This window comes from Danio rerio, chromosome 23 (genome assembly GCF_049306965.1).
Source record: "Danio rerio strain Tuebingen ecotype United States chromosome 23, GRCz12tu, whole genome shotgun sequence".
Taxonomy (NCBI): domain Eukaryota; kingdom Metazoa; phylum Chordata; class Actinopteri; order Cypriniformes; family Danionidae; genus Danio; species Danio rerio.
Window position 1 is genome coordinate 50,090,862 of NC_133198.1, and position 21,680 is coordinate 50,112,541.

The window sequence follows — 21,680 nt, forward strand, 5'->3', positions numbered from 1 at the left end:
GATGTAAGCGGGTGTGTGAGACGAGCTGCCAGAAAGAGTGTGTATGGGGAATCATTACTATTATAGCGCTTAACTAGCCGTGACACACACCTCATCTCACACTGCACTGCATGCAGCAATGACGGCATGCTGCAGACGGCGTTACATAAGCGCTCATCATCAACTTCAGCAAGCGCGTCTGTTTATCTGCTCAAACAAAGCGCTCTTTGAGGGAGAAACCCCGCGCTAAAGCCGCTGTCGGTGGAAAAGGGTTGGAGAGCCAGCTTCAGAAAGTCTCTGGGTGTTTTCTTTGCTGAATTATGAACAGAAAACACATGGAGACAACTCCACAGAGACCGCAGAGTACGCACACACACACACGCGTAACACCACTGCAGGCCCGCCAAACAGCATTAGTCTACAGAGGACATCAGAACTTACACTGCTGTTGTGTTAGCGCACATCAGAACTCAAGAAGATGGAGACACTGTGCTCATAAAGGGATGGACATGGTCAGCAGCAATACTCAGGTAGGCTGTGGCGTTGATGCTCAATTGGTACTAATGGACCCAAAGAAAATCTCCCCCACACCATTACACCACCACCACCAGCCTGAACCGCTGATACAAGGCAGGATGATCCATGCTTTCATGTTGTTGAGGCCAAATTGTGAGCCGAGCATCTGAATGTGTGAGCAGAAATGGAGACTCATCAGAGCAGCAACGTTTCTCCAATCTTCTATTGTCCAGTTCTGGTGAGTCTGTGTGAATTGTAGCCTCAGTTTCCTGTTCTTAGCTGACAGGAGCGGCACCCGGTGTGCTCTTCTGCTGCTGTAGCCCATCCGCCTCAAGGTTGGCCGTGTTGTGTGTTCAGAGATGCTCTTCTGCAGAGCTCGGTTGTAGCGAGTGCTTATTTGAGTTACTGTTGCCTTTCTATCAGCTGGAACCAGTCTGGCCATTCTCCTCTGACCTCTGGCCTCATCAACAAGGCATTTGCGCCCACAGAACTGCCGCTCACTGGATATTTCCTCTTTGTTGGAGCATTCTCTGTAAACCCTAGAGATGGTTGTGCGTGAAAATCCCAGTAGATCAGCAGTTTCTGAAATACTCAGAGCAGCCCGTCTGGCAGCAACAACCATGCCACGATCAGAGTCTCTTAAATCCCCTTTCTTCCCCATTCTGATGCTCGCTCTGAACTGCAGCAGATCCTCTTGACCATGTCTACATGCCTAAATGCAGTGAGCTGCTGCCCTGTGATTGGCTGATTATACACTTGCGATAAAGTCAGGTGTACCTAATAAAGTGGCCGCTGAGTGTATAAAAATAGTTTCATAATGAAAACGTTACATATTCGGACATTAATCTTCATGACGATGGCATTTTGTTATTATTACAATTAAACTTGTAAGCTGAGATCAATATTGTAATGTAAGCTGCAGGAATTAATCGCATAATAGTAATGTGCACAAACAACAGCGCCACCTACTGACTCATATGAGGAGTATAGAGTTTTAGCCGTTTTATTGACATCATGTGTGCACAAACATTTTCTAGAAAATAATTAAAAAAAACAAAAATCAGCTGTTAGTAGGAGATTTATAAATTTATGGTCGATTTTTTTTCCTTGTTGCATAAAAAACAAACAAAAAAAACAATGACATTTAGGTAGCTTAATCTTACATTTAAAAATGAAGCCAGATCAGAGAAAGCAGTCATGATAAACAGCACACACACAGAGCTGCACTATTGAACGCCAGGGTTGCCAGATTCTCCCAACAAAATCAGATCAACTAAATATTCCAAATTATTCCACTCCCACATATAAAATACATATTTCACACCACTGCATGCATTAATCAGCTGCTGTTTAAACATATCTGTGAACCATAAAACAAAGACAGTACAAATATAATTCATAAAAAACTCGGCATCATTCATTCAGCTTAGTCCCTTTATTCATCAGCGGTCGCCACAGTGGAATGAACCGCCAACTATTCCAGCATATGTTTTACACAGTGAATGCATTTCCAGCTGCAACCCAGTACTAGGAAACACCCACACACACTCACACTCATACACTACGGCCAGTGTAGTTGGTCAGTTCCCCTATATGTGTTTGGACTGTGGGGGAAACCGGAGCACCCGGAGGAAACCCACACCAACACGGGGAGAACATGCAAACTCCACACAGAAACACCAACTGACCCAGCCAAGACTCAAACCAGAGACCTTCATGCTGTTTGGCAACATCTAGTAAAACAGTTGAACAGAATGATTTGAGGAAACATAATGAATGCAATGTCAAACTTCAGAGCTGCGGAATAATAACAGCACCCGCAGCACGCTGATAACGCAGCTCAATTCCTGCAGACTTGGCAACCCTGGATTAAAGCCGTCATGTAGATCAGTTGTGGTTATTATTATGGGATGATGATCATATTTCAGGAAAGCAGACAATAGATGCTTTATGTGAAGAGCAGCAGCTGTCTCCATATCGAGCAGAAACACAGCACAGACCCCGGCCCTCTCCACAGCAGCTCAACATCTGCCTGCTCACTCACAGCACAGCATTATGGGATGCAACACAACACCAACACTCTGAAGAGGACGGCTGCCAGAGCGTTGCTGAAGGGTTCTGATTGGTTAGTGTGTTATTAGGCAGCAGTGGTGTAAAGCAGAGATTCATATACTTATGAGTGTGAACTAACTACAAACACCCAGACTACTGTAATGGAGGAGTTTTATCAATGTGTGCTTTGACTTTCCCTTCAGCACATGTTTACTGCAGTATCAGTGCTGTTACTGTCCTTCAGCCTGCATCATACTGCATTATGTCTCGTCTATGGGGATTAGAGAAATCAGTCCTGTAATTCTGTCCAATCAAATCAGGTACAGGTCAATCTGATCATACTGAACTCCCTCAACACACGGGCTGTTTATAACTGCTGCAAACTGTTTAGAAGCATTAAAAGTGTCCAAGAAGACGTCCAAAATCTGTACACACACTGACCCAGAGACTGACTAGATGCAGGCCGCTGATGAGAAGATGACGGTGTTTACTGTATGAGGACCTTAAACACCCAGCAGGCAACAAGTTGAAGAGTTTAGATGCCAACACCGCTGAAAGCGTCTGATATTTTACTCTGAAATGAGGATTTCCTCTGACTCCTCTATGTCGGCTCAGTAATTTGACTTTTATAGTGACAGATGAGTTCTTTTCATTGCATTTCAAGTGAAATAACTGAACATAAACATAAGCGGCTGAGGAAAATGCTCATTTCAGGAGAACATTCAGACGTATTTAGAGATTTTGCTTCAGTTGTGTCCCAACATTATGGGGACGTTGCATTATGTTTGGAAATGACAATCAGGTTGACATGCAGGTCAACATCACTGTCTAACGTCCAACCTAAAATCAACCAAATATCAACGTCTGATGATCTTCCAGCTTGACATTGTGTGGATGTTTCCTCTATGACGTCTATCAGACGTTGGATTTTGGTTTGCAGTACTGGACGTCAGTGTGATTCTGGTTTTACATGTTGGACTTTGGTCCCTTTCTAACAACCTAAAATCAACCAAATATCAACGTCACGTGACGGCATTATTGGACATCATGATAACATTCTCCTTAGACGCTGACCAGACATTGAGTTTGGCTCACCTGATGACCTAAATCTAACCTAATATTAGCGTCTGATGATGTTGTGTAACTAAATGCACTACAGAATGTGACGTTTACACACATCCACAAGTGACATGTAATGCATCAGCTTTCACAGCGTAATACTCACTCGAGTACTTTTGAAAGCTCTACTTTTTACTCACTCTCTGCGTAATGTTCACAGCAGACACTTACTCTACTGCACGACAGTTTCAGGCGAGTAATGCTGCTCTTACTGGAGTCTGATTTCCAGCAGTCTGTCCACCACTGTTAGGTAGCTGCTGAAGAGTTCTGATTGGTTGTTGTGTTGCTAGGCAGCTGAAATTCTGAACATACTGCTAAATAGTTGCTACACGGATGTGTTGAGATGCGGAGGAGCTGTAAATATAAAAATAAATAATGTAAATACAAAATCTTTAAAGGGCACCACTGGTGAAACATCTACTATTCCAGCTGTGTGGACAGACATGCGTGTAGGTATAGTGTATAGAGCGCCATGTTGGGCTGATATTAACACACACAGTGCTTTTTTCAGTTTAACAACATAAAAACGGAGCAATTGGAGCAGTTTTCAGAGCAACCGCAGCTTGACGTAACTGTAACCCACCAATATCGATTGACAGCCGTGCGTCACCACATCCTCAGTTTGTCGTTTCACATCCTCCCTTGTCAGCGTGCGAGTAAAGCGATGTCTCTAAAGGAACACCCTTGCTCTATTTTCAGATGTAAGGCTCATTGGGTTCAACACAAGATCAATATTCTCCACATGATCGCTCTAATCGGTGCCATTGTTTGTAACTTTAGGTAGGTTTGCAAACCTGTGTGCTTTTCATTGCGTCTATCTTAAACTTCAGCCGTTTGCATTTCTCGAGGTCACAGAAGCTCACAGTGATCTTAACCAGGTGCAGCTGGAAAGTTTGCCTCATATGCGAGTCCCTCACGATTATAAGCTAAAGTTAACAGCACGAGAGACTCAGAACTGTCATCCAGACGTTTATTAAAAAAAGGCACATGGCATTGAGGAATACCGCTATTTAACTGGCAAATAAAAGCCAAAATGCAAAGAAAAATCTGAAGAATAAATGCTTAAGCATCACTCGCTCTTGATTTGTGCCCTGATATTAGAGCAGACGAGTGTAATGTGTAACAAAGGAGCAAACGACACACAATATCCAGCTCTGATTTGGTGTTTGAGTTCATCTGCACACTGCAAAAACACTTCCTTATCGAGAGTTTGCCTTGTTTTACTTCAAATATCTCAAAATTATTATGTAATATTATGAATATATTATTTAATATAACTAATACTGATATATAGTGTTGTGTTCGGAAATAATGAGGAGAAATGAGGAGAGTTTTTCCTTAAAACAGGGACAATAATCTGACACTGGGGGAAGAAAAACAACCCTACGTCAAACCTAAACCAGGATGATCCTGCTTCCCCAGGGTCAGATGACTCTGAAACTCTCTCCGCTTTGACTCCGCATTTCTGAACACAACACTATATTAGATTATTTCTACTTGTCTGGAAACTGCTGACTGATTTAAGAGTTTGTGGATATCTGGACTGGAAACAGGACACCATCAGTCTGTTCTTCATCATCATCATCATCATCGTCATGATCAGCTTGGTCTGAGTCTGTCAGTCTGTCCTTCATCATCATCATCATCATCATCATCGTCATGATCAGCTTGGTCTGGGTCTGTCAGTCTGTCCTTCATCATCATCATCATCATCGTCATGTGCTCTCTCAGACTCTCCAGAAGGCTTGTGCTCTTCTTCAGGTGGTCCTGCAGTCCGCTCTGCATCTTCAGCGAGTTTATTCTGCGTGTGATGTTGGTTTTCTTCATCATCTTCGCTCCTCAGCTCTCCGTCCTCCAGATCTTCATCTTCTGAGACTCTGGGCTTCTTCTTCGCTGGTGTTTCTGATGGAGAAGATGATGCTGACGCTGTGCCTTCATCAGGAGCGTCTGGAACAGAAGTGCTTGATCAGTCGCGTGCTGACTTTGAGATGCACATATTTGTGAGAGTAAAGAGTAAAGGCAGCATTCATGAGTCTGTGACAGGTCCAGATCACGCTCATTCACAGCCTGAGTTTGCAGAACACAAGCGGAGTGTGTGAGAGTCAGACAGCGTGATAACCTCAGATTAAAATATCCCCGTACTGACTCACTGCTCTATGACACGCTCTGTTTAAACGTCTGGGTGAAAGACTACGCTATAAATGCAGATATCCTCACATACATCACTGGACATCCGTCTGCTCTGTGGATATACAGTAAAGACACTGCACTGTGTGTGTGTGTGTGTGTATGAGCGTGCTGTACCTGGTTCTGGAGTGTGGTACTGCTGACTGTGCTGATCCAGAACCACAAAGAGTTCTGGGTATTCGATGATGGTCTTATACATCAGATTCTCCTGCAGAGTCTTGTTCAGCTCCAGCTCGTGATACCTGATACACACACAAACACACACACACACACACAGACACAAGATGATTGTTTAATACACACGCACAATCTAGAGTTTAGATTTTCTGCCCGAGCCCAGTCTCGACCCAAATTTCCTGCCAGTATCGTCAGGCCGGGCCGTGATCAAGCATTTGTGGGGTAACAGCAGTACCTGAGAGAGTTCAGCTGCTCCAGTTCTGCTTTCAGAAACACTCTGATGTTCTGCTGACTAGAGACGTAGAGCTTTAACCTGAAACAAACACACACACACACACACACACACACACACACACACACACACACACACCTGTTTAATATAATGAAATAATAATTGAATAATGCGGTGGTGGATCATACACACTTCTGCCGTCGCACTGGATCCGCTTCTGAAGGATGGATGTAGCCGTGGAGGATCTGTTCAAGTGGCGTGTTATCAGGACGCCTGATCAAACAACACACACACACACACACACACACACACAACAGAAACATTTACACACACCTGCAGTCATTCCAGATTTGTGGGTACATTTCAGGCATTTTCCAAACTGGAACAAAAAATTTAAACAAAAAATGGTAATGTGCAGCAACGCTTAAATGTGAACTGGAGCATCACATGTTACTGAATGTTTAGCTTACTGTTAAACTTTATGAACTATAACAGAGTCCATGACGATAACATAGCTGAAAATAATAAAAGTTGTTGACAATAATGACAGCTGTTGTACCATAGTTAAGTTGACAAAATCAGAGTTGACGATAGCAGAGCTGACGATAGCGGAGCTGACGACAGCAGAGTTGACGATAGCAGAGCTGACGACAGCAGAGTTGACGATAGCAGAGTTGACGATAGCGGAGTTGACGACAGCAGAGTTGACGATAGCAGAGTTGACGATAGCAGAGTTGACGACAGCAGAGTTGACGATAGCAGAGCTGACGACAGCAGAGTTGACGATAGCAGAGTTGACGATAGCAGAGTTGATGATAGCAGAGTTGACGATAGCAGAGCTGACGACAGCAGAGTTGACGATAGCAGAGCTGACGACAGCAGAGTTGATGATAGCGGAGTTGACGATAGCGGAGCTGACGTTAGCAGAGTTGACGATAGCATAGTTGATGATAGCGGAGTTGACGATAGCAGAGTTGACAACAGCAGAGCTGACGATAGCAGAGTTGACGACAGCAGAGTTGACGACAGCAGAGTTGACGATAGCACAGCTGACGACAGCAGAGTTGACGATAGCAGAGTTGACGATAGCAGAGTTGACGACAGCAGAGTTGACGATAGCAGAGCTGACGACAGCAGAGTTGACGATAGCAAAGCTGACGATAGCAGAGTTGACGATAGCAGAGCTGACGTTAGCAGAGTTGACGATAGCATAGTTGACGATAGCAGAGTTGACGACAGCAGAGTTGACGATAGCAGAGCTGACGATAGCAGAGTTGACGATAGCACAGCTGACGACAGCAGAGTTGACGATAGCAGAGTTGACGATAGCAGAGTTGACGATAGCAGAGCTGACGACAGCAGAGTTGACGATAGCAGAGCTGACGATAGCAGAGTTGACGACAGCAGAGTTGACGATAGCAGAGCTGACGACAGCAGAGTTGATGATAGCGGAGTTGACGATAGCGGAGCTGACGTTAGCAGAGTTGACGATAGCATAGTTGATGATAGCGGAGTTGACGATAGCGGAGTTGACGACAGCAGAGTTGACGATAGCAGAGTTGAAGATAGCAGAGCCGACGATAGCAGAGTTGACGATAGCAGAGTTGACGATAGCAGTGTTGACGACAGCAGAGTTGACGACAGCAGAGTTGACGATAGCAGAGTTGACGACAGCAGAGTTGAAGATAGCAGAGCCGACGATAGCAGAGTTGACGATAGCAGAGTTGACGACAGCAGAGTTGACGACAGCAGAGTTGACGATAGCAGAGTTGACGACAGCAGAGTTGACGATAGCAGAGTTGAAGATAGCAGAGCCGACGATAGCAGAGTTGACGATAGCAGAGTTGACGATAGCAGAGTTGACGATAGCAGAGTTGAAGATAGCAGAGCCGACGATAGCAGAGTTGACGATAGCAGAGTTGACGATAGCAGAGTTGACGATAGCAGAGCCGACGATAGCAGAGTTGACGATAGCAGAGTTGACGATAGCAGAGCCGACGATAGCAGAGTTGACGATAGCAGAGTTGACGATAGCGGAGCTGATGATAGCGGAGCTGACGTTAGCAGAGCCGACGATAGCAGAGTTGACGATAGCAGAGTTGACGACAGCAGAGTTGACGATAGCAGAGTTGAAGATAGCAGAGTTGAAGATAGCAGAGTTGATAATAGCAGAGCTGACGATAGCGGAGCTGACGATAGCAGAGTTGAAGATAGCAGAGTTGATGATAGCGGAGTTGATAATAGCAGAGCTGACGACAGCAGAGTTGACGATAGCAGAGTTGAAGATAGCAGAGTTGATGATAGCGGAGTTGATAATAGCAGAGCTGACGATAGCGGAGCTGACGATAGCGGAGCTGACGTTAGCAGAGCCGACGATAGCAGAGTTGACGATAGCAGAGTTGAAGATAGCAGAGTTGACGATAGCAGAGTTGACGATAGCAGAGTTGAAGATAGCGGAGTTGAAGATAGCGGAGTTGACGATAACAGAGTTGATGATAGCAGAGTTGATGATAGCAGAGTTGACGATAACAGAGCTGATGATAGCAGAGTTGATGACAGCGGAGTTGACAATAGCAGAGTTGACAAAATCAGAGCTGACGATAGCAGAGTTGAAGTTAGCAGAGCTGACGATAGCGGAGTTGACGATAGCAGAGCTGACGATAGCAGAGTTGACGTTAGCGGAGTTGACGATAGCAGAGTTGACGATAGCGGAGTTGACGATAGCGGAGTTGAAGATAACAGAGCTGACGATAGTGGAGTTGACGATAACAGAGCTGACGATAACAGAGTTGACGGTAGCAGAGCTGACGATAGCAGAGTTGACGATAGCGGAGTTGACGATAGCGGAGTTGACGATAGCGGAGTTGACGATAGCGGAGTTGAAGATAACAGAGCTGACGATAGCGGAGTTGACGATAACAGAGCTGACGATAACAGAGCTGACGGTAGCAGAGCTGACGATAACAGAGCTGACGATAACAGAGCTGACGATAACGGAGCTGACGATAACGGAGCTGACGATAACGGAGCTGACGATAACGGAGCTGACGATAGCGGAGTTGACGATAGCAGAGTTGACGATAGCAGAGTTGACGATAGCAGAGTTGACGATAGCAGAGTTGACGATAGCAGAGTTGACGATAGCAGAGTTGACGATAGCAGAGTTGACGATAACAGAGTTGACGATAACAGAGCTGACGATAACAGAGCTGACGATAAGAGAGTTGATGGCGATTACAACTGACATTAGCTTTGAAGACAGATGTTGACAATAACAATAATGAGTTGTTGTTGAAGATTTTTATGTTTAAGTTATTTAAAGTTATGATTAAAATAAATGAATAAAACATTACTAATTGAACATTTTCAATATTCTGACATGTTTCTGTGCAGACACACTGGATTTATTTATCCAAATTTGACCATATTCTGCAACAGAAGCAGCACTCGATTTAATAAACTCAGTTTTATAAGTGCATTCTGTGATTCTACAACTACAGTTTTACTACGTCCTTGGCCAAAGCACCTATGAATAGTTATATATATTAATGCCCCAAAAATATTAAAATGACAGTTCTTGCTAATATTTATTAACATATGTCCAAATTGTAAAACACTACACATCATTTCAGAAACTCTGCTTTTATGATTGCATTTAGTGTTTTTCCCACCAACGTTATTACTACGTCAGTAGCCAAAGCACTTACGAATATTTATAAACTACAGAAATATTAAATGACAGAAATATGACTTCATATTCATCCAAATTTCTCCAAAGCCTGCAACACTTGACACTATTCAATAAATTCTGTTTTATAATTGTTTTCTGTGATTTTTCAGCTACGCTTTCACCACATCATTGGCCAGAGCACAAATGAATATTTATAATAGTTAGATGAGAAAGATATTTTTACCTCTCAGAATAAACGGCTTCGCTCTGAGGAAAATGGATATTGAGATGCCAGTGAAATCGCCGTTCCCTGAGGAATGAAACCACACAGATGTTCACAACACAAAAACCCACCCAGAACTCATTTCTCAAAACACCACTGCGAAAAGAAGAGATCATCAAGTCATGTTCACACACAAACCTAGCTCAGTATAAGAGCCAGACGCAAACATCGACAACATTTAAAAATGACAACAGCCAATAAGAATCAGAAATTCTGCTGAGGTTTTCAGCCATTTGTGGCATTTTTAAACTCCAGTACATTGTTCACAATTCATTGAATGGGCCTAGCACAAGATTATCCTAATTCAATGTATGAAGTCAAATTACGCTACCATAAAAGTAATCTAAATGTAATCCAAAAGTCAGATTTTAACTTAGTAACCTAAATGTACCGTAATCCAAAAAGTCAGATTATGTTATATACACACAAGTAATCTAAAAGTAATCCAAAAGTAAAGTCAAATTACACTACCATAATAATATTCTTAATGTAATTAGACTGTGCTACCATAACAGTACTATAAATGTAATGCAAAAGTAGTCTGATTGCTACCATCAAAGTAATCTAAATGTAAATCAAAACGTCCACTTGTTATATACAAGTTAACTTTAAGTAATTTAAAAGTAGTAAAATTTCGCTACCTTAAAAGTAATCTAAATGTAATCCAAAGTAGTCTGAGTGTTACCATCAAAGTAATCTAAATGTTCTAAATAGAATCTAAACAGATGCCATAAGTAATCAGATTGTGCTACCAAAGTAATCTAAATGTAATCCAAAATGTAGTCAAGTTGCCCTACCATTATTAGTTATCTAAATGTATTTCAAAAGTAGTCCATTTGTCCAATCTAAAGATACTGTAATCCAAAACTGGTCAGATTATGTTACCATAAAACTAATCTAAATGTAATCCATTATTCAGATTGTAACTATAACAGTAACCTAAATGTACTGTAATCCAAAAATAGTCTATGTTATATAAAAGTAATCTAAATGTAATCTAAAAGTAGTCAGATTGCATTGTCATCAAAGTAATCTAAATGTTCTGTAATCCAGAAAGTCAAGATTGTATTACCATAAAATTAATCTAAATAGACGCCATAAATAATCAGATTGTGCCACCATCAAAGTAATCTAAATATAATCCGAAATGTAGTCAGGTTGCAATACCATTATAGTTATCTAAATGTAATCCAAAAGTAGTCAAATTATACTACCATGAAAGTAATCTAAATGTAATCCAAATGTAGTCAGGTTGCATTAACATTAATCTAAATATACTGTAATCTGTAAAAACTGTTAAAGTAATGTAAATGTAATCCAAAAGTATTCAGACTGCACTGCCATAAAATTAATCTAAAAGTAGTAGGATAGAAACCATACAAGTAACCTAACTGTACTGTAATCCAAAAACTGTCAGATTATGTTATTTACAAGTAATCTAAAGTAGTGTGATTACACTAACAAAAGTACTCTTAATGTAATCCAAATGCAGTCCAATTGTTATCATAAGTAATCTAAATGTAATCGAAAAGTAGTCCAATTATTACTATAAAAGTAATCTAAATGTAATCCAAAAGTAGTCTCATTGTTACCATAAGTAACCTAAATGTACTGTAATCCAATAGTCGATTGTTATATAAAAGTAATCTAAATGTAATTCAAAAGTATTCAGATTACACTGCCATAAAAGTAATCTAAATTTAATGCCAAAATAGTCAGATTGTTACCATAAAAGTAACCTAAATCATCTGTAATGCAGAAATAGTCAGATTGCCATACAGCTAATCTAAATGTAATCCAAAAGTAGTCAGATTAAGATAATATAAGTGTGTAACCTAACAGATGACGGACTACAAATGTATAATCGGTAACTGGTTATACACCCTCAGTCATCCGCTCAGCTCTGGTTCTGTAGTAATGTTATGATGACATTAGAGAACAGACGCCATCATGAAGGTTTTCCAGAGAACATCAAACTTTATATCTGCTGCTTCAGTCACCTTTAAGACTTCATAAGAGCATGCGGGAACTCTGACACTGATTTACAAAAGGGATTGTACACACACAAACACTAAAGAGTCCTCTGGAATGTTTTTGTGAAGGATTTAATGCTAAATAACAGGGGAAATAAAGAAACATACATGCATATTATATAGATATAAATAGATAAATACATAAATAAATAAAAAACTAATTTAAAGAGAACTCTGAAAGCACAGCGCACACACACACACACACACGCACGCACAGACACACACTTCTGAACTATTGGTTTAATCAGCTTTTAATAAAGCACACTCTCCACCTTCTGCATGAGTCACTCAGCTCAGAGATGGAATAAAACACTCATGTGAGAGTTATCTGCTGTACATTTCAGAACCACACCACTAAACAAGAAGAGCCCAACAAACCCTGTGTGCCAAGGCCAGAGATATGCCAGAACATGAACACACACACACACACACACACACACACACACACACACACACACACACACACACACACACACACACACACACACACACAAAATCAGCTGAAGTCAGAGTTATTCACCCTCATGTGGATTTCTGATCTACTTCCCAGATGATGTTTCTCAGATTCAGGAGTTGTTCACAGTGTTTCCTCTAATATTTGTTTTTCTGGAGAAAGTCTGATTTGTTTATTTATATCTAGAATAAAAGCAGTTTTTAATCGTTTTAAACTCATGTTAAAGTCAATATTATTCTTATTAGTGTTGGATTGTCTTATCGGTGTTATCGGTCTACTTGAATAAATAAATATTGTTATTATATTTAACTGAAAAGATTTATGGGTAGTGTGTATCTGTGTCTATATAGATAGTGTATATGCACTAACTGGCCACTTTATTAGGTACACCTGTCCAACTGCTTGTTAACGCACATGTCTAATCAGCCAATCACATGGCAGCAGCTCACTGCATTTCGGCATGTAGACATGATCAAGAGGATCTGCTGCAGTTCAGTGTGAGCATCAGAATGGGGAAGAAAGGGGATTTAAGAGACTTTGAACGTGGCATGGTTGCTGCTGCCAGACGGGCTGCTCTGAGTATTTCAGAAACTGCTGATCTACTGGGATTTTCACGCACAGCCATCTCTAGGGTTTACAGAGAATGCTCCGACACAGAGGAAATCTCCAGTGAGCGGCAGTTCTGTGTGCGCAAATGCCTTGTTGATGAGACCAGAGGTCAGAGGAGAATGGCCAGACTGGTTCCAGCTGATAGAAAGGCAACAGTAACTCAAATAAGCACTCGTTACAACCGAGCTCTGCAGAAGAGCATCTCTGAACACACAACACGGCCAACCTTGAGGCGGATGGGCTACAGCAGCAGAAGAGCACACCGGGTGCCGCTCCTGTCAGCTAAGAACAGGAAACTGAGGCTACAATTCACACAGACTCACCAAAACTGGACAATAGAAGATTGGAGAAACGTTGCTGCTCTGATGAGTCTCCATTTCTGCTCACACATTCGGATGCTCGGCTCACAATTTGGCCTCAACAACATGAAAGCATGGATCATCCTGCCTTGTATCAGCGGTTCAGGCTGGTGGTGGTGGTGTAATGGTGTGGGGGAGATTTTCTTTGGGTCCATTAGTACCAATTGAGCATCAACGCCACAGCCTACCTGAGTATTGCTGCTGACCATTATGATACACATATCTACATGCCATATACATATTCATAAGCGTCTGCTAAATGACTGACTACACATGCTCAGCACAATCCAGCCCAACACCCAGAGATCTGCTGCTTTCTGCCTTCTGGGAGAGCTTTTCCTTTGGCAGGTGTACAGCGCAGGTATTTACAGCTCTGCATGGGCTTGGCGGACGCTGTTACGCAGCAATGGAAACTCTCTGTGTGTGTGTGTGTGTGTGTGTACTCATGGAAAAAAGAGATCATGGCAAAAGGGATTTTCTTCCTCAGCATTTCTGGCGTGATTTCCGTGAGAAACATGCGTCCAAACATTCCTAACTCAAGACACTTTACAAGTGGAGCTCACATATGATCAGATATGAGGAGTCTTGTGTTCTCAGACACTTACAACAAACAAACAAGCGCATGATTAGCCAAAAACAGTCGGAGGAACGAACACGTTTGAGGAGCAGATAAAAGTATTAAACACACTCATTCTCCTTCAGCTTAGTCCCTTACTCATCAGGGGTCACCACAGTGGAATGAACCACCAACTATTCCTGCATCTGTTTTACACAGTGATTGCCCTTCCAGCTGCAACCCAGTACTGGGAAAAACTCATTCACACACACACTCATACACTAGTGTCAGTGTAGTTGGTCAGTTCCCCTATATGTGTTTGGACTGTGGGGGAAACCGGAGCACCCGGAGGAAACCCACGCCAACACGGGGAGAACATGCAAACTCCACACAGAAACACCAACTGACCCAGCCGAGACTCAAACCAGAGACCTGAGTGCTGTGAGGACACAGTGACACCATGCCATCCCAATTATACATATAAAATGCAGTATATGTCACAGAGAAAACTAAAAGGAGAACACGAAACACTAATCAACAATACGAGCTGCTTATATGTGAGTGTTTCTGCAGCAAATCAGCTTTCACTGTAAATAAAGCTGCTCTTACTCTGACACTGAGTCTTGTTTCTAGTCAAAATATCCTAAAATGATTAAAGCCGTCAGCATTTTCTAGAGCAGCACTAAATATAGAGACGTGTTCAGGAATAACGAGTCAAGATGAGGAGAGTTTCCCCTTAATGAAGCAGAGTGATGTTCCTGACAGCTGAAGCGAGATGACCTGCGCTCTGTCAGATGATTATAACCGTACATTAATGATCATCTCGGCTCGTGTGTTGATGACGGTGCAGGAGTAGAGGATTCCTCAGCGCTGAGCTCAGGTAATGTTGCTCACACACACCTGCTGCAGGCCCTCGGCACAGAAAAACACACACACACACACACACACACACACACACACATATATATACACACACACACACACAAACATACATAAACAAATGCATAAACACACACAAACACGTGTTTGTACGCGCACACACACACACACAAGACACACAAACACACACAATATAATATAGACATTTAATACACACACACACTCAAACGCACACACACACACACACAACACATAACACACACACACACAAAACACACACGCACAACACACACACACACACAAATGCATAAACACACACAGACAAACACGTGCACACAAAAACGTTCAAACAAAAAAGTAAATACACTTATCTCTAAAGAAAACACATACAGACACACACACGCGCGCACACACACACACACACACGCTAACGCGCGCGCACACACTTTCTCACACACACACTCACACACTTTCACACTTGCAAGGACACACACACTTGCACTCTCATCCACACACACACACGCAGAGATGCAAACAAACATTTGCACAAACTCACACCTGGCCACACACACACACACACACACAAACACACTCTTACACAAACACATACTTGCACAAATTCAATCGTGCGTGCACACACACACACACACACACACACACACACACACACACACACACACACACACACACACACACACACACACTTGCACTAACCTACACAATCTTGCACACACAGACACTCACACACACTCGTACATAATCAGACACTTGTGTGCACACACATGCACTCACTTACACACACACACACACTTCTGCACGGTGAAGCAAACACACTGAACACTGGCAGCACACCGCAGGACAGCGCCATCTGAAGCTCAAAACACTCACTGATGCTGCACTTGTTCAAATGACCAGTAAACGAATGACACGCACACACACACACACACACACACACACACACACACACACACACACGGGAGTCTCCAGCCCAGGACAGTGTGTTCCAAACACACACTGTTCAGTTCAATTCTGCAGGAATCACTGCTAAGTGGCTTGAGGAGCTGACAGAGAAGCTCTGAGGAAAACACACACACGCACACACACACACACACACAGCAGTGAGGATCGAGTACTGTTGATCCCGTATCTCCTACAGCAGGCTCCGCTAGAGGAACGCTGCTTCATCAGTTCCAGCTGAGGCCTACAGCATTCTCCCTCCTGTGATTCATTCCTTCATTCTCCTTCAGCTGAGTCCCTTTATTAATCTTTATTAGTGTTTTACACAGCGGATGCTCTTCCAGCTGCAACCCAGTATTGGGAAACATCCATACACACTCATTCACACTCATACACTACAGTCAGTGTAGTTGATCAGTTCCCCTATAGCGCATGTGTTTGGACTGTGGGGGGAACCGGAGCACCTGGAGGAAACCCACACCAACACGGGGAGAACATGCAAACTCCACACAGAAACACCAACTGACCCAGCCGAGACTCAAACCAGAAACTTCTGCTGTTGCTGATAATGCTGAATGTGGAAATCTAACATTATCATTTGTACAACCCAAGGGTGGCAAATAAACATTGAAGAGCCGAGACTCCCTATATGCAACCCATACCGCCGAACCACCAGGGGCCGCCACTTGCTCTTAAACGTGAGTCTGTTCTGTGCTTTCGCTTTGTTTAGGGATGAAAACACTTTGAAATAAATAAAAAAACAGCAGGAATCCCATTCTTATTATTACAGGTGCCGTCGCCCCTTCATACGCAATCCTCCAAACAGTCATATAGCGGTGCGTGACTGTCAGCCGACGCGCTCCACACTGATAAACAGACGCTGCTTCTGTAGACGAGATTTAAAGTGAAGCAAAAGTCTGGGTTTTGGGCGTGTGTTTAAACAGATACATATATACACACATAATTAATAATAATATCTAAAGATGTCGATCTTGGTGGAGGTTTTTTTAAACAACTAATTTTGCCATAAATGAGCACACTAAGCAGTCGAGTTCTTTCATTATAATGTGAGATGTGTGCATTATTAAAGTGACACCTGCTATTTAATGTTATCAAACGGAAAAACATCTAAATAACGGAGTCATTCTTTGCTGTTTAATCAGAATGTGTGAGTTATAGTGAAGAATCGGCTAAGGAGATTTGATAGCTTGATCCTATTTCATTATAATCGCTATTCATGTTAATAAGCTGATACGTTTGCTAATGTATTTGCTGCTAATGTAAACTATTTATTTTGTAAATAATAATAAAAATAAGACATATTACTGACCATTTAACGGTTTATTTACAATGAAACAGTAGTTTGGGGTTTGTGTGTGTGTGTGTGTGGTGTCGGGGGAATCCTTCATCATGGTGGGCATATCCCTTATTTTCACATCCCAATGTTGACTGGTCTGATAATACGACAGTAACATGGGGAAAATAAAGAGTACATAAAGCTGATAATGAAGGATCTCCTAAATGCCCTTCAGTGATCTGATTCAGACTGATTTGTTTAATTTGACCTCGTTATTTCTCGACATATTTAATTATTAATATCATAAACTGGTTTGTTTTTGAAACTCGCAGCAGCACTGGACACTGCATACACTACCACTGCATCTCCTGTGACACGCACAGCCAAACACACCACAGGACATCAGTGTGTGTGTGTGATCTGAACGTTTGTTTTCCTGAAACACACACACACACACACACACACACACACACACACACACACACACACACACACACACACACACACACACACACACACACACACAGTTTCTTCCTCAGTTTCAGACTGATGCGGGCGATCTGAGACTCTCTGGCTGAACGTGCCACATCTGAACACATCTGCATCTGCTCAACATCTGCTTCTGATATTCTGTTCTGGGGACGTTCTGAAACGGGTTCCTCTCCCACATTTGTCCTGCTTCTGTAGGTCACAGCGGCTCGTGAATGAGTGTAATGTCAGATCCTCAGCGGGAGGGAGGCGCTCAGCGTAATGAACTCCTCTGAACATGACTGTAGTCAATAAAGAAGATCCCATCTGACTCCACCAATCACAGCCTGTCCACAGCACTCGGTGATGATGATCATACTACAATAACAGCCTAAACATCAGGTAGAAGGAGTTCAGAATGAACTATTGACCCTCTAAATGCACTTCACTCTACTTACTATGAATAAGAGGTCATCAATAAATACCACATCATGATCTTTTCCAGGGAATTGATGATTTTGCTGCAATTCTAACATATTTAAGCACATCTATCCACTAATCAGAGCAGATACACTGCTGAATATAATAACAACACTCTTCAGCAGAGTTCATTTGCGCACTGATTAAACTCATCCTCTGTTTTAGCACTTAAACATTCCTCATCAGTAGAGAAATGCTGAATATAGTCACTAATAAACAGCCTTCAGCCAATCACTGTGCCTCTGGAACTCACTGGACCAATCACAGGCATCCCTGGAACTGATTCAACCAATCGATATCTCTTTACTCACTGCAGCCTATCAAAAGCACAGCATTGAGCCCCGTCAGCCAATCAGTGCTGCCGGCTCCGCCTCCATACAAGGAGTGCAGTGATGTCAGCAGCGGTCATGTTCATCTGGAGTGCACTTATTAAAGAAATGATGAAGAGCAGGACAGAAGCTGCAGACTGACTGTGTGTTCTGATGACTGTCTGCACACACACACACACACACACACACACACACACACACACACACACACACACACAGACACAGACACAGACACAGACACACACACACACAGACACACACACACACAGACACACACACACACACACAGACACACACACAGACACACACACAGACACACACACACACAATGTAATATAGACATTTAATACACACACACTATGCACAGACACACTCAATACACACACACACAAACACACACACACATACACACTCAGTGTAGACACTTAATCTCACACACATGTAGACGCTTAAAACAAACACACAGACACAACAACAGCGCCACCGTGTGGACTAAAGCAGAATTGATGTCAAAACAGCACAGTCCTGACATTTACACACAACACCACACTGCATCATTTCAATAATATAACAACACACACACACACACACACACACTCCAGCTGACCTGTGTATGAAGACGGTGGTGTTCTCTCGGTGTTTGCTGAAGACTTTCGGGAGAAGCTTTAAGGTCACTTTCACTGCTTTGGCCTTCCTGATCATCCACTGACCCTGACACACACACACACACACGCGCGCACACACACACACGCGCGCACACGCACACACGCGTACACACACACACACACACACACACACACACACACACACACACACACTATTATTAATTATCTATTGATATATTTTATTATTCAATTAAAGTTCATACAATCAAACACACACACACACACACGCGCGCACACACACACACAGACCTGTTTGGGGTGTTGTCGTCCGCTGGTCATCACAGTGTCTCTGCTGGACTGCTGTCTGAGTCGAGCGCTGTCCTCCAGAAACCTGTAGTCTACAACAGCACAACACACACACACACACACCAATATCACATACATACAGATTACACTCACACACACATTTATAACACACACACACACATGCACACACGCACACACACAGATCAAACTCACACACACATTTATAACACACACACACACACACACGCGCACACAGATCAAACTCACACACACATTTATAACACACATACACACACAAACACACACACACACACACACACTCAGAGTGACTGACCGCTGAGCATGTGGATCTCCCTGAAGTCAGACAGAGACACAAACGCAGTCTGATCCCGAACGCCAGAGCATCCCGACACAGACTTGTGCCGCTTCACACACACCAGACTGCAGAGAACACACACACACACACACACACACACACACACTCAATTACAACATTATTAATTAATTGACTTGTGTATTAGTGTATTGTTAATTAGTGTATTGTGTGTGTGTGAGGGACAGACAGTGTGTGTGTGTGTATAATGTGTCTCTGTGTGTTTGATGTGACATACAGGATGCATGTCTGTGTGAGTGTTGTGTTTATGTACGATGTATATACATGCGTGTGTGTGTGTGTGTGGGCGGGTGAGGGAGTATGTTTGCTTGTGTATGATGCATGTGTGTGTGAGACAGAGTGTGTGTGGTGTTTGATTGTGTGTATGATGTGTGAGTGTCTCACATGTGTGTGTACATGTATGTGTTCCAGTATATATGTGTGTGTGTGTGTGTAGTGTTTGAATGTGTATGATGTGTGTAGGACTTTCTCTACATGTGTGTGTGTGTGAGTATAATGCGTCTGTATGTGTGAGAGAAAAATTAAGAGAGTGTGTGCGATGTTTGTTTTGGGATGAATGTGTAACCCCACCAGTCCCACACCACCCAACCCGCTCCAAGCTAGGATCGAACCGTCGACCTTCCGCATGGAAGTCGGTTGCTCTAACAAGGAGGCTAAAGCCCATGACCTCTAGTGTCTGTCGCTAGAGCACGTTTAGAGATCAGAGGAGGGAGCTTTACCTGCACAGCACTCACTGGCTGACCTCTGTTACATATGTGTGAATAATGTGTGTGTGTGTGTGTGGAAGGGGGGAGTGAGTGTATGAGAATGATGTTTGTGTTTATGTGTGTATGATGAGTGAGAGAGTCTCTGCATGTGTGTGTGTGTCTGTGTGTGTGTGTTTGTGAGTGTGTCTATGGTGTGTGCTTCACCTGCAGGTGTGTTTTTTACAGCTCGGACACCTGTACTTAGCCTCTTCACAATCACAAACATCGCACCTGAAAACACAAACACACACACAAACACACGCGCACACACACACACACACACACACACACACACACAGCTGATATTGACTGCAGTCGGTATTACAGAGTCTCTAGACGGATTTAACGGCACATATAACATCACACTGAACATGAAACAGCAGATATGACAGCAGATTCTCCTGTATTTGCATCACACACGTGTTTATCTGAGTGTTTCTCAGCGTTAGCAGCAGACACAGATGTAAACACAAGAGACAGGCGCGCTCCACTGACCTGGACATCGCCATCTTGCGCTTCACCGCCCTCCGCTCTTCATCTGCGGTGTTATTATCCACATCAGGGAGATTCATCTTCATATCAGCAACACGACACGGTCACACACGCGTGCTCTTCCTTCTGTATGACCAAAACACTGAGCATGTGCTGCAGTACACACACGAGTCTGCCGTCTCCTGAGCTCTCTTTACCACAGTTTACGACAGTCGGCGCGCAGTACATAGATGTAAACTTATACACGGGATGTTGCATACAGACCACGAGCATGCGTCAGTAGAGCCGCCATATTTGTACAGTGCTCCCAGTACAACCGCGCTACTGTGCCAATGTGTAGATGCTGAACTTTAACGTTGTCTACGGGTGTAGTAACGAGCAAACAAAGAAAACAAAGCACAAAGGCAGAATATTTCATAAGGCAGATTTTGTTTTATACGTTTTTGTATGTTATGAACTTTTGTGCTCAACAGTATTGATGTCAGTCACTAATGCACTCAC

At 42.9% G+C, this 21,680-nt stretch overlaps 1 protein-coding gene across 1 annotated transcript; it reads right to left on the reverse strand.

Moving 5' to 3' along the window:
• Positions 1 to 4,622: 4,622 nt before the first annotated feature.
• On the reverse strand, positions 4,623 to 21,347 carry znhit6 (zinc finger HIT-type containing 6). Its single transcript, XM_068216970.2, has 10 exons — positions 21,183 to 21,347; positions 20,853 to 20,918; positions 19,882 to 19,988; positions 19,551 to 19,639; positions 19,244 to 19,347; positions 10,177 to 10,242; positions 6,455 to 6,535; positions 6,266 to 6,343; positions 5,971 to 6,095; positions 4,623 to 5,613 (listed from the first exon to the last, which is right to left on the reverse strand). Exons 1-10 carry the CDS (start codon positions 21,263 to 21,265, stop codon positions 5,330 to 5,332), a joined length of 1,083 nt encoding a protein of 360 aa, XP_068073071.2. The 5' UTR covers positions 21,266 to 21,347; the 3' UTR covers positions 4,623 to 5,329.
• Positions 21,348 to 21,680: the final 333 nt, after the last annotated feature.

Excerpts from the sequence above, each read along its gene's own strand:
- znhit6 (XM_068216970.2), bottom strand. The coding sequence starts at position 21,265 with ATGAAGATGAATCTCCCTGATGTGGATAATAACACCGCAGATGAAGAG. Across the intron at positions 20,919-21,182 it reads CGCAAGATGGCGATGTCCAG|GTGCGATGTTTGTGATTGTG; the intron begins GTCAGTGGAGCG and ends TTGTGTTTTCAG. Across the intron at positions 6,344-6,454 it reads GATCCAGTGCGACGGCAGAA|GTTAAAGCTCTACGTCTCTA; the intron begins GTGTGTATGATC and ends TGTTTGTTTCAG.